Here is a 17099-nt window from a genome sequence, read left to right as displayed (position 1 = left end):
GCAATGGAGGTTTTCACATTGTTATATTATTAGGTCTACAAAGGTAAAGGATATGAGTATTTTCACCTCTATTTTTAAACTGTATGGTGGTTTGCTGCCACAATCATCCATGTCTGTTAAACATTATATAAACTGGGTTCAAGAAACACTAATCTTGGGAAGCTTATTGCTGCTGTATTCACAACACGTATTCACAAAGTAATTCCTTGTTGCATATAATCAATTCAGACAACTATTTGCATATTTTACAGTTATTCTGTGTCCATCTCAAATCAGCTGGCGTAATGTACATAAACCATTAGGCATACAGATCATTAGCTACATAGATCAACATGAAAGATCCTGGCTGGTTTAACCCTGTAAAAGGCCGGGGCAAAAAGTATTTGTGGGCACCTCCTGACCCCGTGATACTTAGTTAAAACACAAATGTATTTAAGAATATTTAGCATGTGAATGTCGACACATGGTCTCTCTACAGATAGACAAGTCAACATTTCCGCTGATAATGAGCGAAAATGGTGCATATTCCCCAAAAAATTAGCAAATGACCACAAACCTATTGACACACATTAACCTTTAGGGCCCCTGAAGGTCTGGGGCCAAAGGGCAATTGCCCTCTTTGCCGGTTGGTTATCCAGCCTTGTGAGAAATGCTGAGTGAAACTTTGTGAAGAAAATACACACATGTACATATTTTCATGAAATGCTGGTACAATTTGATAAATGTATTATGAAGTCACACTGGATTTTACAAATATGTATTAATTGTCGCAGACAATGGGTACAATCTACACAGTATACAAGAGGTATTTGACCTAACAGTCTTTACAGTTTCTTTTTACAAGTTCTCTTATATTGCCACGTGACTAACATCCTAGTACAAGGCAAACTTTGTTGTGTGTTCAAACACACGTGCCCCTATGTAACCACTGACATGACAGCAGTTACTGGTTGTAAGGGCGGCTTCGAAGCAGATTGTCCAGGTCAGTCTTGTTTATGGTACCATAGGCCTGGGAATAGCTGCCCAGTTTGGCTCGAGGGTCACCTGCAGCTGCCACATTACAGTTACTCTGAAATACTTTCTTGCTAAACCGTGGCGGTGGCTGAGCCTCACGAACCTGAGAATTTGAACGCTGGTTCTGCATGGGAAGAAAAAGAAAGTTAGACATGCCATGGCAGCCATTAAACATTCTATGTTTAAATCAATAGTTCATCAAGCATGTGAATAGTCTGAAACTGAATCCTGGCATTGAGTCATATTTTACATGTCCTGAGGTGCGGAGGACTGACCAGGCGTGCAGATGTGACGCATAGCCCAGAGGACAGGGGTGGCTCATCCTTACGAACCAACGGGTTGTTCTGGGTTTGGTTTAGGGTCAAGGAGAAGGAACGATTATGAGTCACAGGGGCTGAGTGACCACGCTGGAGAATCTGGTCCATGGACTGGTGAGGGTAGGTATAAGAGACAGAACAAAATACTGGGTGAGCCACAGAAAGATCACAAGTAGGAAAGAATGCAAGTAGCCCAAAATAAAAAGGGTGTAAAAACGAAACAGAATAAGACATCACAATAACAAGATATCACAGCAAGAGAAAACAAAACTAAATATTAGGTGGACTGAGGTCTGGTCTGTTGCTTACTACATTAGCGTTGGTGCCCTCTGTTGTTGATGTCGTTGCATTTCCATTACTGGTCTGTTCCACTAGTCTCCTGTTGGCTGCAGTGGAGTGGTAGTAATGAGGAGGACCAGTTGGACTCCGAACAAAACCATCTGAATGAAGGAAAGAGGAGTTTGTGTTTTCTATCTGAGTGAATATGATATATATATATATATATATATATATATATATATAGAGAGAGAGAGATTATTTTACATACATCTCTCAAACATACAGTAGGCATATATATGTATGTTTGAGAGATTTATGTAAAATATATGCAGCTGTATTGTTTATATTTCATTGTGAAGGCATGGAAATGTTGTTCAAAATGTTTGATACTAGTGCCGTTACGATACCTGAGTTTTTGTACTAATACCAAAACAATACTTTTTTTGATGATTTGAATAAGATGACAGTTTAAAGTACTTTCAGGTTTTAGTACACTGTGCTACGAGCATCTTTTTGGTCAGTACCAAAAAAGTACTGAGGTTCGATACCCAGCCCTGTGTGGAACCTGCACAGATGAAGTCAGACATACTTGGGGCATGTGTGATGGGGTTATATGTGAGTTTTCCCAAGCCAGGGCTAGCTAATGGACTCTCCACAGCAGGCGCGGTTGACGCATTCACAGGCCCAGGTTTGGTAACATCTTTAGGTGAAGGCACATGGTTTGTCTCATTAGTCTTTTCATGTTGTGTTTTCCCCTCATGGTCACCATCCCCATTGCCATTCGCTGCCACTGGGCCCTTTTCTACTTTATCCTTCAAACTGGGCTTCTCTCCGCTACTGACACAGCCTCCACCCTTTGGCTGGATCAGCCTTAGCATCCCCTGATTAGTTCTCCTTTCCAGCATCATCTGCAGGTAAAGAAGAGGACAATTAGGTTTAATCAGTGTTTTCAGATCCAAAAAATTTAAATGTTGCAATACACTTCTATGTAATACGATCTACTGTATAAAAATTAAATTCAATGTTGCCTTCTGAACATTTCTAACTCATTTTGTACCTCATAAAGTTTGTTGCGGTACTGAACCACAGACAATTGTACATCATCATCCACTGGCAGCACTACATCATAGTTAAGAGCTGGCTCCTTGGCTGGACTATGAAACCTCCAGGGACAGAAAACACAGTAATGGATAAATTATAGCACTTCATGGCAATAACAGTGACATAATGATACAAATACTGAGCTCTCTAATCTCGATCTAGCACAGGCAGCAAATCATACAGAAGAAATTACTGATTCTAACTGTTCAACTAAGCAAACAAAATAGCAGAGGATAAAAAAGACATCTCTACAATCCTCTTACTGCGAGGAAACCCTGACCCTGATCCATGAATCAATCTGAATTCTTGATCCTTAATACCTGGCTACATATGGGTGTTGGAGGGCTTGCTCAGCTGTCAACCGCTTGTCTGGGTTGAAAACTAGCAAACCTCTCAACAGGTCCAGAGCATCAGGAGACACAGATGTCTGGAGAAGATCCTCCAAAGGCACCTGTGGTCTGGTGAAGGAAGGAAGAATGATATTTTAAAGAGTACTCCAGCGATTTAGCATTGTACTGCTATAACAGTGTTGGACTCATGATAGACAGTTAAAAAAAGGATCAAAATCGATGCAGCAGAACCAGAGATATTATCTTTTTTACTCCACGCATTCGCTGCCTCAATCACTTGGCAGTTTATCAGACTTTGCACAGACTTTGCTTTATACAACTTTTTTCACATATGCAGTCATACTCCCCAAGACCAACCCATATCCATTACACCCTTTTTCAACAAGGTGGTTTATTTAAGCTGCCATTGCTTAGTTTATGATTCAGCTTCGTTACTGCTGTGTCACTTCATCTCTGCAATAATCACTGCTCCTGCTCCCTGAGCATGTAGTCAGCCCCACCTCAACATGCTCTGACAATAGTCTTCCCAGGGGAGGGGAAGAAATGTGTTATCGTCACTCCCTAAACAAGCTGTGTGCCAGGAGTGACAAGGTCAGAAAGAGGCCTTTGCACACTCAGTATTCACAGATAAATAAAGTAATCCATGTGAGTTGTAATACAAAAAGAACCTCTCCACATGTTCTGTGTACTGTTTTAACAACAAAAGATTTTCTTACTTCAGTAACATTCTCTGAATGACAGAGGATCCATATTCAGACTTGATTGCGAGAATATCTGAAAATTAAATTGCATTGAATGAATTCATAGTAATGAATGCTGTCCATTACTAAAAGTATAGTATGAGGGGTTTAAATTAATTTAATCTTTAATCACCTTCTGGGCTTGGGTGTGGTATGGTACTCATGATCTTCTCTATTTGGTTGATGGTGGATGTCCCGGGGAACAGAGCTTTTCCCAGCAGCATCTCTCCCAGGATACAGCCAAGACTCCACATATCCACACCTTTAGTGTACCTGTGAACAAGTTGCTCTCCTTTTACAGTCTGGTACACTCATAACTACCATGTAATTTCCCCAAAGAAGTATTCTGTCCTTTGAATTAAAATACTGTGTTATCTTCTGCATCATTGTTAAATCAACTGTTGTGAAGAACAAGCACAAGCAGCAGATGCTCATCATAGCTGATACCTTGTGGATCCCAGCAGGATCTCGGGAGCTCGGTACCACCGCGTCGCCACGTACTCCGTCAGTGCTGGATTCCCACTGTCCTCTTGGATCTGGTTGAGTGATCTGGCCAAGCCGAAATCACACAGCTTGACTACACAGTCAGTGTCCAACAGCACATTAGATGGCTGTGGGAAACACAGACAAGAGAAACATTCATCACAAGGACAATAATAGTTTGATTTTCACTTATCTACAGAGAGGTCAGGACCAAGGTATGAAAACAGAAATTACACAAGGAATGAAAAGAATGAAATTCTAGTCTCTAGAGTCTGAGGCCATTTTGTGTGGACATGTCAACAGATTTCCTGCAGACTTGTGCAAGTATTACGGAATGTGATTACATCAACACAGTAGTTTGGACATAATGGCTTAGATTTTAGCTGTAAATTATCAACAATCAACAAAAAAAAACGACTATTAACTATTTTGATAATCGATTAATAATTTTTTCTTGCAAAAATGACAAACATTAATTGGTTCCAGCTTCTTAATTGTGAGGATTTTCTGCTATTCTGTGATGTATATCACTGTGGACTGAATATCTTTGGGTTTTGGACTGTTGGTCAGACAAAAACAAGTAATTTGAAGAACTCAACTTGGGCTTTAGGAAATTATGACTTGCATTTTTCACTATTTTGAGACGTTTCATAGACCAAATGATTAATTGATTAATCAAGAAGGTAACCGGCAGTTGCAGTGCTACTTTACATATATAAATAAATCCGATATTGTAACATTACAAGCACCACAAAACAAAGATAAAGGAAATCATTAATATGTGATACAGTGAAGGTACAAGTATAATGCAGCTATATAATTTGGATTTATTTTAATCAAAATAAAAGCATATTTTGTTACTGTGATATGTTTAAATACTTCTCATATTACCGTCCATACAAATTAATTCACGACTAATGCTTAATATTCTCCACATTGCGTACCTTTTGGTCCCTGTGGATAACATTTCCTGAATGCAGGTATTTGATGGCTTTGAGAAGCTGGTACATCACATAACGTTTGTGGATGTCCTTCAGTAGGGTGCCTTTCTTTATCACTGCATGCAGGTCAGTATCTAATACAAAGCAGAAAGCAAAAACTGATGATACGACTGTTGCAGTAACATCTACCAGTCTTTGGATTGTAAATCATCCTCACTTATACTCAAGATCATTATCAGCCGTGATTTTGGCATTGAGTTGTCGAACACAAGCTCCTCTGTAATCACACACACAATGATTTTAACCAAGCCGCGTCACGAAAATGAAATGCCAGAGAGAAACAGTGGAGGTCTATGCTGGGATGCTGGTGTACAGTCATGGATTAGACTGCAGAGAGGGGGGAGGCCAATCTGTGGATTCAGCAGTAAGACAGTGCAGCCAGCCAAGGGAAGCACAAGCTCTACCACTCTTCTCACACACACACACACACACACACACACACACACACACACACACACACACACACACACACACACTCACACACACACACACACACACCCCTAGGCCTTTTCGGTGCCAAGTTAAACTGCAAAGAACAACTGTAGCCTTTACTCTTCCACATTTTTGATGTGTCATAACTGACTGACAATTATTTGTTGAATCTGTGTTTGTGTGCCACAGCTGAGCAACTCTGCCGGTCGAGCAGCAACAACTTCCAACACTCACCCATATATTCAAAGATGAGGTAAATGTCTTTATCGTTTTGCGCTCTGACGACATTTAGAAGTCTGACGATGTTGGGATGATCTCCAAACTCCTGCACACAGAATAGAGATTTTTAGTAGCAGAAAGCACGCACACAAACACAGGAAGCCCACTCTGGCTGCTGTTTGACCCGTAACATCTGGCAGGTATTGTGTGTACGTTGTGTAAACAACAGGGAATGCTTCAACAGAGGTTACATAATGGTCACTATAAACCCCACAATTACACCGGAGTTTCACTGGAAGATGAACAGCTGATTAGGGGGCAGTGGCCCAGCTGAAGGTCACATGAATGTAGGTCAGCAAATAAAGAGTGAAACAGGAATATGTTAAACAAGGATATATAGAACAGTGGGACAGCTGCTCATTGTCATCAGTGTGGTCCTGTGATCTATGTGTTTAATATCGGCCTGCACACACACATTTTGAATATTTAAAAGCACCAAAAACTTATAGGTACTACTGCAGACTGAGTGTAACCTCTGCCACTGTGCATTTACCACCTATGAGTGTGGACAATGTCATTGCTCAATAGTTTTCACAGGGTAAACTGAACAGCTGACAAAATCTGTTTAGAAACTTTCCTAGCATGTTTTGATCTATAAAGCAATTAAATATGATAACAGTAATGGAAAAATAAACAGTACTGTGCCAGAGTAGGAAGGACATGGTACAACGACTGTAGCAGTATCAGTGGAGCAGACCTGTGAAAATGTTTATGAAAAGGAATATAAAAGGGAATTTCCCTGTTGTTATGTGGGCATGTTTTTGTAGATCATGAGGAGTTTTATGGCAAAATGGAGCTCATTCACTGACTAAAGAGTGAGGAGCAGTAACCTCAGACACAACAAGCACTGTATATCATGAACAGATCAAGAGTCCCTGATATTTTATACATTTAATGCATTCAGAAAGAGACTGGATAAAGAGATAAATGAGGAAACAAATGTAAAGAGTGGGACTGAGATTATGAATCTTTCAGTCTTTGGGACTAAGACTAAGAGAATGATAGTGGGACAGTTAGTTGACCTTTATTTAACTCAAACACATTTATTATTGTTACCTGGAGGAACATGATTTCCCTGAATGTCCGCTGCAAAAGGAAAGAAAATTATAGTTAGGATATCGGAACTCTACAAGCAACATGCAGCCATCAACTAGGCACACACAAGCCTCCTGTTCTAGTTAATCATTAGCCAAGCTCGTCTTTCTATTGAAACAGGTGAGGGAACCAATTTATGCAGTGATTCAGTGGTTCCCAACCTGGATCATCAATCCAAAGCTAAATCTGAGGAGTTGCAAGACAATTATAAGGACAGGAAAGAACAAAAAAACCTTTGCTACAAAATTATATCTTTTACAGAACTTCCCTTAATTGCTGCTTTTTGTCTTGTGTTGATTGTCTTGTGTTGCTGGATAATTTTACCTCTTTGGGCCTCTAAAATTATTCAAATTATCATTTTTCAGTGGGTCACAAGTTGACATTTTTAAGGGGCCATATGCCAAAAAGGTTGGGAACCATTAGGCTAGATAGCAGATATAATAGGAAGATATGAATAAAGTTAACAGGTTTCAATGATGACTTTACTTCATTGTCACTTAGATCAGACACATCAAGCACACACCTGGGCATCTGTCCTGTTCCTGAATGCGTCAAAGATCTTCTTCACAGCCACGATCTCGCCTGTCTGTCTGTCAACTGCTTTCCATACAATGCCATAAGCCTGGGACAGATACAAAATACTGGTCACACAACATCCGGTCACCTCTTCTCCATGCAGGAGATGGCTTATATTCTGTACCAGGTCAAAGAGAAATGATAGCAAACTAAATCAGGGGAAACACTGATCAGGACCGTAGCCAAGAGTTTAGAAATAATGAGGTCATAAGTCCAAGCTGCATCTCCACCACAATCTGCAAAATCTTCAATTAATGTGGATTGTTTATTTTGCCTGTTTAATTCATTCTGCTGTTATATCTTTTTTGATTAATTTAAAGACAGGTGTATGTCCAAGAGTTTCTCGAATTGATGGTGTAAAAGACTATTCTCTACTCTGTCAGGAACAGTGGCGGTTATATTTATTATCTTATGTATATCTTAAAGAATTTCAAATTGAAGGACACCAAGTTCTAAACATATCAGTATGTGCCTTTTAAAAACTCAGTATGTGTAACATTTAATTATAAAACGTAAACTTGCACTTCTGATCACCATGTTCCTAGAAAAAAAAGATAGGGACGTTACTTCTGTATCCTCATTGGTAGCGCCAGCCCTGACTATAGTGAAGGGAGAGTCAGTAGGTGATGTAGGTGGCGAAATGAAGCATAACAGAGGCAGCAGTGAGGCAGGGTATCAGAGCACACTGTTATTGTGGAGACACAAGTGGATCAGATTGACTCTACGGCTGTTGTCTCTGTCAAACCCCAGCCTCCAGAGGAAGAGATAGTGATGTGCATTTACAGGGGACGTTTCAAAACAAAACACAGTTTATTCCGAGCGGAAAAAGCGCTTTATGGCTCCAAATTTAGCACAGTGCTGCTCATTATTTGGTTCCCTGAAGCATCACCACACAAGATAAAACTATCCCACCAGGCAACTGTAAACAGGTTCAACAGCTGTGTAATGTGAGTCATAGCCAGCCTCAGGTTTGCCTAGTTAGCCAATATGACCTGTGTACGTGGCAGTCACCACCTGGCCATTTCCAGCAGAGCAGCAATTTGTAAGTCTCTGTGGACAGTCTATGGAAAGAAACCAGGGTGTTTTTAGTCATGTGGCAACCGTACCAGTGGAGAGAAAAACAAAAGGGTTTGCACTCTGAAGGGAACAAGTGTCCTCACACATCAGCTGATCTGCAAAGAAAGAGTTTGCCCTGCCAAAGTAAATAAACCCCTTGCTTACAACACTGGTATTCACTGAGGACCTTAAGTCTGGATAATTACAGGAATTTCTCTTATGGTTAAAGTACAGAGGAGGCTTAAAGATGTGGTAAACATGAATGCACAGATACAGAGGAGGTAAGACTGTATCCTGATGTATGCCAAAACACTTGTAAGAGACTGCAAACTGAAACAGCATTTAAAGTGTTTGGCAACTCACAAAACTTTTGTAAATGGGATTCATGTCAAAGGTGCAGTAAGGAGTTTCGCTATTAATTGTACAGCCTGAGGCAAATTAACCTCAATTTCCATTAAATCCAGTAGAAGTAGACAAAAAGGCACTCACCCCTTTTCCAAGTCTCTTCTTGATTTCATACTTCAGAGAAATGTGTTCCTCCACCTCAGACACGTTTGTTGATTCATATTTTGTGCTCATTTTTTCTAACAGTTCGTTCTTCTGCTCAAGCAGAAAGCACCACCATACTCTTCTGATTATTCCTGAAAGAGATCAGCAGTCTTGACTGTCCGGAAAACAGGTGTTAGTTGCGAGATCACAGCTGCAGCATCAAACTGAAAGATAATTTCCTGTAGCTTATCTGGCGACCCACATGCGATCCTGTAGGGCTACTTGTAGCCAGACGTCGCGTTGCTTACTGTTCAGTCAATCGCTGTCGGTCAGTTTTTAACTCCATGTAGTGACTGAAAAACACACACTCCCTGTTTAACCTGTACTGTACAGAATATGTTGTTATTTGTCAAGGTGTTAGTTAATTCTCACTGCACTTAGTTTGGATACCCCCACACTGCTGCTGCTAACAGACGAGCTAGAGAGTTGTGTCATTTTTTTGTTGTCCTGGCAACGACCACGGTTCTGCCTGGTTCTTAAAGGGGCCGCCGCACAAACGCTTCCTGATTCATGTGGCTGCCATTCATGGACATATGGTGTTGTCAAGGAGATTAGTGCTGCAGATGATGGGAGAGGAATTATAAGAAGGCCTCCTTTATTACTTGTACACAGACTCAAAAGGTCGCGTTTTTCACCATGGCCTCCATCAAAAAGTTCAATGAAGTTCCCCGTTTGATGAGGAACGGCTGTTCTATTTGTTTTAGTTCTGCAGCAAACTGGAGCCAGTACAAAAAGGTGCGTCAACTATGGCCTCGATCAGTGATCAACACTGGCTAACCCATTAATATTAAATTTAATTTCAGAGAAGAAACAGCAGCAAAAGTAAATAATTAACGTGGGGAAATACAACTGATAGGCAGACAAGAAAAAGGCAATTAAAATAGTAAAGATTATGGTTAAAATAATTAAAAAAGAATAAAAACAACAATCACCACTCCTGAGCAATAAACAGTAAAGCAGGAATGGCCGAGTGACATTCCTGCTTTGCAGTCATTTCAACTTGGGCTTGGAGACTAAAATCCTGAATTGCAAACTGTTTGACAGTTGACAGTTTGAATGAAGTGGTATATACCAGTCAGGGAAGGTCTAATGAAATATGCGACTGAGTTGCATTATGGAAAATGTAGGATCCAGTGTTCTTAGAGTTTGATCCACACTAGCGACTAAAACTGAGCCTCTGCTGCATTAATTTTTACCATTAATAAAAAAATCTGTCTTTTGCAAGTAAGTCCCCCAAACTACACAGCTTGAATACCAATTTAAATAGCACAATCACCACTAAAGTAATTAAAACAGGTGCTGTGTTTATCAGGTAATCTTGTAGCCCTGTCTTGTAGAGGGGCCACTGTGCACAACTCAATTATTATTACATTATGCTCACATGCTGTATATTCTCCAGGAAAGTTATGTTTAATCAAATTATAACACACAAAAATCCTGTGGCCAGTTAGTATTAGGGCTTGGTATTGAACTCTCAGTCAGTACACATACGTCAGTAGTTTTTGAGTACAATATGAAGTGTGTCTGTATCTAAAGGTGTCAAGTATTAAAAGTTGGAAATGAATCCTGGGTCAGATTCTTAGTCTTGTTTACTCATTCTTTGACCAGATATTTACTCATTCAAATAAGGAAACTTTTCGTACTTTAGACTATATTTTACTTAGGCAAAGTTCTTCATTTTACACGGATGAATTAAGCAGTTATAGGCATATTTTGTAAAAATAAAAACATAATGGTTAGAACATGTTTGTATTCCTCAAACCAAGGTATTGGATAAGGTTTTGTTTTGGTAGTTACTGAAACTTGTGTATCGTATTGGATTTTCAAATGATACACAGCCCTAATTATCATTCCAGCATAGGAGCACTGGTTAAACTTTGTGTCCCTGGGCATATAACGAAGCTGACATGTATAATCTGCTGTGTGCACTGCACTTAATGGGAACTTGGAGGCAACAGAGTACATGCACAATGCACAGAGTGAGTTGGGATGGGTGGTCAACAGGGGCCCAACAGCAAATGTTTGGCCACCTAACAGGTTAATCTGGCCATGGTTCATTAGGCTGTAACAAGTAAACAATTCATCTGGAAAATAAAACCATAACACAAAGTCAAAACAATGAGATTATGGTCAAAGTTAATAAAAAGGAATATTAATCACAACTCTTTGAAAGAATAAACAGTGCAGCAAGTAGCTTTTTGGCCTCTTTACATTTCTTAACACCCCGTCACTTACTCCCCTTATTATATTTCTAAACATGTCTCATCAGACGTAAAATACCTTTGAACAATGCAAGAAAAAAAGTTTTACACATTTTATCTTATTCAAACACAACACAAATTAAGTTGGAGGTAGATTTTTTCATCTTTATTTCTAAAAAGGTGTTACATGCTCTTATTTAAAAATCAAAACTATTATTTACAATGATAAATCTTAATAAATATGTTCTCCCTAATGTTGTTTGAGGGTTGAAACATATTTAGCAAGCAAAATAAGGAGGGGGTGTGTCCACCTCGCTTTTGCCCACTTAATGTGGCCAAACCCTCACTTCTAAAGGAAATATGGATTAGGTATGTTAACAGAAAACAGGGCTAGGAAATGTACATAAATAATTCCTTCCACCATAGTTTCAATACAACAATTATTTTGAAGTGCAGTCTAAACATCTTAAAGTCCAAACAGCTCCATTTATTTTCCATGAACTGACAACCTATGTCCGCTTCTTTCACTCTATTGACAAAAAATATTGATTCTACAGTAGAAACTTGTGTGATTGAAGAGCAAACATGGTATACAGAAAAAAATGCTAATCTGACTCCAAGTGGCAGGTAGTGGATAGAATTAGGGTACCAAAAAGAAAAAAATATATCTTCATCTTTCCAATAATACAAAGGCTTTGTCTGTTGCAACCTTGCAATGTGCAGACTTTGCCCAATATAATTGTATCATGCTTCTTTGTTGGTGCTCTGCAAAACTTAAGTATAAAATTAGACCTTTTTGATATTACAGTACAAAGTTAGAAGTAAACTGTTTTGTCAAGGGCAGAATAAACAGCCAATGTTAAAGGATTTATCACACAAGTTCGGCTAGAAAAGAGTCCAATGGAGCATCTCACAGCACAGGACGAGCCTGGTGGGCAAGGCTGCAGGCAGCATGATGTACCAGACACAGTGGAGTATACAAGGCGGTGCAGTTTGAATAGGACAGAACATGAATAAAGGACATAGGAAACAGATGAAAGGAAAGAATTGGGGGGATATGAGACAGAAAACCTGTCCAGACATAAATTCAATCCCTACCAATAACCATAAGAAGAAAGTAGAGTGTTTCTTTGTTTAACTTAAGAGATAAAAGAGTCAGAATTTCAGACAGATGGGATCAACGATGGATAGATGCTTTAGGAGGAGTGAAGGAAGCGGTTGAAGGCATTGTAGGCCGACTCAAGATCAAACAGCATCTGGCGCACCTGATTATCATCCAACTCGTCTGAGGCTGACATGCTGCTGAGGGTGGTCAACCTGATGAGAAAAAATAAAAATCAAGGTAAATGACAGTTTTGACGAAACCGTTTAGGTTTGATTTTCATAATAATATTTAAGGAAAGTTATCAGGAGCACCTATAGAGAAGCCAGGCTCTGTGTGTTTGTAGCACAGAATATATGTATAGGTACCCTGTGGAGTTTTTGGCCCCTAGTAAGGCTATGGAGAATGTTTTTACATCATGGTCGCCATTTGATTTGTTCTTTTGTTGGATGGATTTAACAATGCAGGTTTCAAACTTTTAAGAAAAATTGGCTTTGAAAATGTTTTATGAGGAAAGACAACATCAACATGTTTGTTAGACCCCATGGACACACACAATGCGTTATGGTGAGTAACACTAAATGTAAACGTAACTTTGAGAGTCCTTTCAGAAAGGGTAAACACAGGTTTCCATAGTAAATATGTAGTTACTATAGGTATCAATTAGGTACTAATTACCCTATAGTCATTATTACCCTACTATTACAGGTATTGGTGTCAAGTTGCAGCCCTCTGAGCCATAAATTCTGTTTTTCTTGACTGCAAAGATGCTTTAACATAATAAACAGTACATGGTGCTCAAATGGAGACCAAATAATCGAAACAATTTCAACAGATTGCCAACTATCAATCTCAGATCCATCTCAGGTATATTTAAACACAACCACCCCTTAATAAACTTAGAATTATAGAAAACAAAAATAAGGTAGCAGGATTGTATAAGGTATATGTTTAAGCACTGACATGTGCAGATCTTCAATTCTAGACCCAGTTTGTGTCTGATTTGTTCTAAGACTATGTGTACCCATAGCAAATAGTTTGAATGAGTGTTCATCAGTAAAAGCAGTATTGCTTTACCTTATGGACACAATTGTCCCCCACACGAGCAAATATTTGTGTGTGTGTCACTGTAACTAAAGCAATACTTAGCATCCTGCACTGAACTGGCACGAGGCTTAACAATTTAAACACTGTAAACTGGGTGGCCCAATGTAACTAACCAGAGGCTGACTTTGTCCTTAGCCTCTGAGTCTGGAGGCATGTTGCTCATTCTGTTCATGGTTTCCATCAGTTCCCTTAGGTCTGGCTGGATCTGGATCAATGGAAAAGAATCAGTTAAGCAGTTGTTTTAAGTCTGTTAAATATTAAAGTTTTACATGTTTTTTCATTATTTACCTCATCCATGGCTCTGATCTCCAGTCTCAGCTTGTCCATCACAGTGATGAAGAGCTGAAGGTTAGAGGTGAGAGAAAGTGACAAACAATGAGAAAATGCTCAACATATTTTATACATTTCAACTGTCAGCAACAAGAAGTATGATTTTTTTAGAGACACAATATCACACTGTCCGTCCGCTGATTTTATTAGTTTGTCCGATTTTATGAGTGGTGATAAAAGTTGGCAGTGGATACAGCTGGCAACGCCCACTCACATTCTTCAATGACTGACCAGAGGATGAGCCAAATTAAGTGAAACCATTTCACTTAGTGCTTGAACTGAACACACTAAATCATTTTATAAAAAATACGACCGCAACCATTCGTATTCTGGCACACGTCCAAAATAAGCCTCCTGTTTGCACTGACTGTTTAATATGATGGAGGGGAGAGAGGACGTACAGAAACTATATCTGCAATGCAGCGGTTCAGGTTGCCCTTGTCATCCTTGATGGTGATTGGCCGATCCTCTTTAATCCTTTCCATGGCTAGTGGGCAGTCGAGCTAGGAAACAAAATGAGAAGAGTCATCCTTACTTACCACAGAAATAAAATCTAAAAACTGGTAGAATAATTGCATGGCCCATTATGTTCACAAACAAAGTCAAATGGGTCATAACATCATCTCCAAACAAGAACTCACTCTGTACTTCCTGCAGAAATCATCGATGGAGCCCACATCAGAGCCCTGCACCTGTTTGAAAGCAGCCTTATACTGAACCAGCAGTCTGGAACAGGAAGCAGTGTACCTGAAACAGACAACTCCTGCACATTAATGAAAACATACAATCAAAGTCACAGGTGGTATTTTTGTCTGTCTTTAAAACACAAAATCTAAACTCAAGTATAACTCACTCATTAGGTGTGACGCAGTCTTTGATGTAAGCCTTCTCCAGGGCCTGAAGGGTCTTGACAACAGCAAATAACTCTGCCATGTTATCATACCTTCAGAAACAGGGTTAATAATGAGGTGTTAAAACACTGGCTACATTATGAATCCCTGGGTTACTGTGTGTTCATATTAGGCTGGTAACTGGTAATATATATATATATATATATATATATATATATATATATATATATATATATATATATATATATGACACTTACTTCTCTCGTTCTCTTGCATTTTTGTATAATTTCACTTCCTGAAAAGACACAATTTGTGATGAAGGTCTTGCTACGGCACATATTTCTGATTTTATCCCTGGTTTCAGTTCAGTTTTAATGAAGCATTTCTTGTAGAAGTAACAGCAACAAAAATGGTAAGTTTGGTTTTCTTCCAGTTAAATTTCAGTGAACAATTTGAAAAAATTAAATAATAAGATAATTGTAATTCCAATAATGATTGTGTTTCTTTAAGGTTTTTACAGATTGAAAATCCTGTTTACCAAGCCTTAATTAAAGCATTAAAAAGTAGCTACATTTACCTCATATAACTCAGGTTTATTGGCCGGAGCTGTGGAAGAAAAAATGACATGCTTTGAGTGACATTAACTGTCATTTATTGTTGAAAGGATGATGATTGTACAGTTCGAATACCTAAATTGACACATTACATTTATTTGAATGTCTTACCTCCTCCCACACCTCCTGTACCTTGTAACCCATGGAACATGATGCTGATGTATCAGAACTTGACCTGAAAAGGATTTAAGTTACAATTTGTCCAATAACTGACTGAATAATTGTGACCAAAAACACCCAGCCAAATCTAACTGAACTGCAAAGTAGCAAAATGCTTTCCCACCATTTATGAATACAAGTATTTTTTCACAATCGCTATCTGTTCAAGTCATATTTTAAATGTTGTTTTCCGTAGCTTGGACTGTCCTGACTTATGGGTGAGTTTCTCTCAAAGTATTATTGATATCAATGTGTGTCCAGTGCAGGGGCTGCTCCTTTAATACTGAAGGGGAGTTTAACAACTGAAACAGTGTTTAAGGGATTTTTAAATGAATTAAAGACATTTTCTGGATTATCACTTTCAGCATTTATCTAAATAAGATCTAGGGAGAGCACTGTCAGAGCTGCCAAGCCACAGATTGTGTACAAGCCACTCAACTTTTTGGTATAATGTTTTTTTTCTGACACACTTGTTTCTCAGGCGATGTGTAAACCCTCCACTAGCATCATAAAAATGAACACTTCTACGCAGTAAAACATCAACCTTCAGGAAAGAATAGCATATGTGCGATTTTACACAGTTAATGCCAAATATGTAATACGTGTGGCTATTGTTTAGGTCAGAACAGATGCATCAGGATGCAGGTGGCTTGTCACCTCGTCTAAACAATTTCCTGAGGCAAACCCAGTCAAGTGTTCAGAGATATTTATGGCACTGCAACGTAATAAAATTCAATTGGATCAACGGTTAGACGGGTCTCCCGTCAGGTTCATATGTGTTAATAATTTTAGTTTCTTTTATGTCCAGCTGTAGGGGCGACATGCTGCTGTTCGTTTTTTTTTTACAATTGAACTGATAAACACCATAGAATCGTTGTGCCACATCTTATGAAAAGGCATACTTTGTTCGCTGTGTAGAACATTAGTCCGATAAGTACATGTTGGCTACAGAGCTTACAATGCTGTCACGTTGAGTTTCAAAACGTTGAGTCGAAAAACTTGCCGATCTACTGAAAATTAGAGGGAAATCTTCCTGCTGAAGAAAGCCGATCAGCCTCCAATATCTTGTTTTGCCGAACTAGCTAAACCGAGGTTAGCTGTCGGGGCTAGCTCGTAAGCACTTCCTTTATGATTTATTAGAACTGGGCCATACAGGTAGTTGTTTGTACACACTAAAGTTTGCATTAGTGATCATTATTGGGGTAATTGGGAGGACGTCCGCAGATTTTTTACGCTATTTCAATATCAGTATTTAATCAACGAAATTAAAAGACACTTTACTCACCCTTTCGGCAAACTGCTGTGACGTCAATGTAAACACACCCTCTTCGAGGACCCGCAGACGTCAAAATATTAGGTGTCCTTCGTGCCTCACTGAAAATGAATTATTTTTAAGATTAATACTAGCGTATTAATCATACGTAGTTTATAGTTGGGCTATTAAATCTCACATTTTAGAGGAG

At 39.0% G+C, this 17099-nt stretch overlaps 2 protein-coding genes across 3 annotated transcripts; both read right to left on the bottom strand.

Annotated features, from left to right (window-relative positions):
• Nucleotides 1-157: 157 nt before the first annotated feature.
• On the bottom strand, nucleotides 158-9721 carry mapk15 (mitogen-activated protein kinase 15). Its single transcript, XM_044170788.1, has 14 exons — nucleotides 9213-9721; nucleotides 7615-7713; nucleotides 7053-7082; nucleotides 5952-6042; nucleotides 5229-5359; nucleotides 4249-4412; nucleotides 3935-4074; nucleotides 3778-3835; nucleotides 3032-3169; nucleotides 2668-2773; nucleotides 2200-2518; nucleotides 1641-1771; nucleotides 1290-1442; nucleotides 158-1138 (listed from the first exon to the last, which is right to left on the bottom strand). Exons 1-14 carry the CDS (start codon nucleotides 9300-9302, stop codon nucleotides 944-946), a joined length of 1845 nt encoding a protein of 614 aa, XP_044026723.1. The 5' UTR covers nucleotides 9303-9721; the 3' UTR covers nucleotides 158-943.
• Nucleotides 9722-11617: 1896 nt separating this feature from the next.
• Nucleotides 11618-16989, bottom strand: vps28 (VPS28 subunit of ESCRT-I). Of its 2 annotated transcripts, none has more exons than XM_044170784.1 (10): nucleotides 16922-16989; nucleotides 15589-15652; nucleotides 15441-15469; nucleotides 15121-15158; nucleotides 14866-14955; nucleotides 14654-14759; nucleotides 14414-14515; nucleotides 13971-14024; nucleotides 13796-13887; nucleotides 11618-12790 (listed from the first exon to the last, which is right to left on the bottom strand). In XM_044170784.1, exons 2-10 carry the CDS (start codon nucleotides 15626-15628, stop codon nucleotides 12670-12672), a joined length of 672 nt encoding a protein of 223 aa, XP_044026719.1. In that variant the 5' UTR covers nucleotides 15629-15652; nucleotides 16922-16989; the 3' UTR covers nucleotides 11618-12669. The 2 variants fall into 2 exon arrangements, with proteins under 2 accessions (XP_044026719.1, XP_044026720.1); XM_044170785.1 differs by lacking the exon at nucleotides 16922-16989 and adding an exon at nucleotides 16595-16795.
• Between the last annotated feature and the right edge of the window lie 110 nt (nucleotides 16990-17099).

Source organism: Siniperca chuatsi, linkage group LG17 (assembly GCF_020085105.1).
Source record: "Siniperca chuatsi isolate FFG_IHB_CAS linkage group LG17, ASM2008510v1, whole genome shotgun sequence".
NCBI lineage: Eukaryota > Metazoa > Chordata > Actinopteri > Centrarchiformes > Sinipercidae > Siniperca > Siniperca chuatsi.
This window is presented reverse-complemented; position numbering and strand designations above follow the sequence as displayed.

Coding starts and splice junctions, on each gene's coding strand:
- mapk15 (XM_044170788.1), bottom strand. CDS start 9,302: ATGAGCACAAAATATGAATCAACAAACGTGTCTGAGGTGGAGGAACAC. Junction 5,360..5,951: donor CCTCATCTTTGAATATATGG/GTGAGTGTTGGA, acceptor GCTTTGTATTAG/ATACTGACCTGCATGCAGTG. Junction 3,170..3,777: donor ATTCAGAGAATGTTACTGAA/GTAAGAAAATCT, acceptor TTCCTTCACCAG/ACCACAGGTGCCTTTGGAGG.
- vps28 (XM_044170784.1), bottom strand. CDS start 15,628: ATGTTCCATGGGTTACAAGGTACAGGAGGTGTGGGAGGAG. Junction 14,516..14,653: donor ATTTCTGCAGGAAGTACAGA/GTGAGTTCTTGT, acceptor TTTGTTTCCTAG/CTCGACTGCCCACTAGCCAT. Junction 14,025..14,413: donor GCATTGCAGATATAGTTTCT/GTACGTCCTCTC, acceptor TCTAACCTTCAG/CTCTTCATCACTGTGATGGA.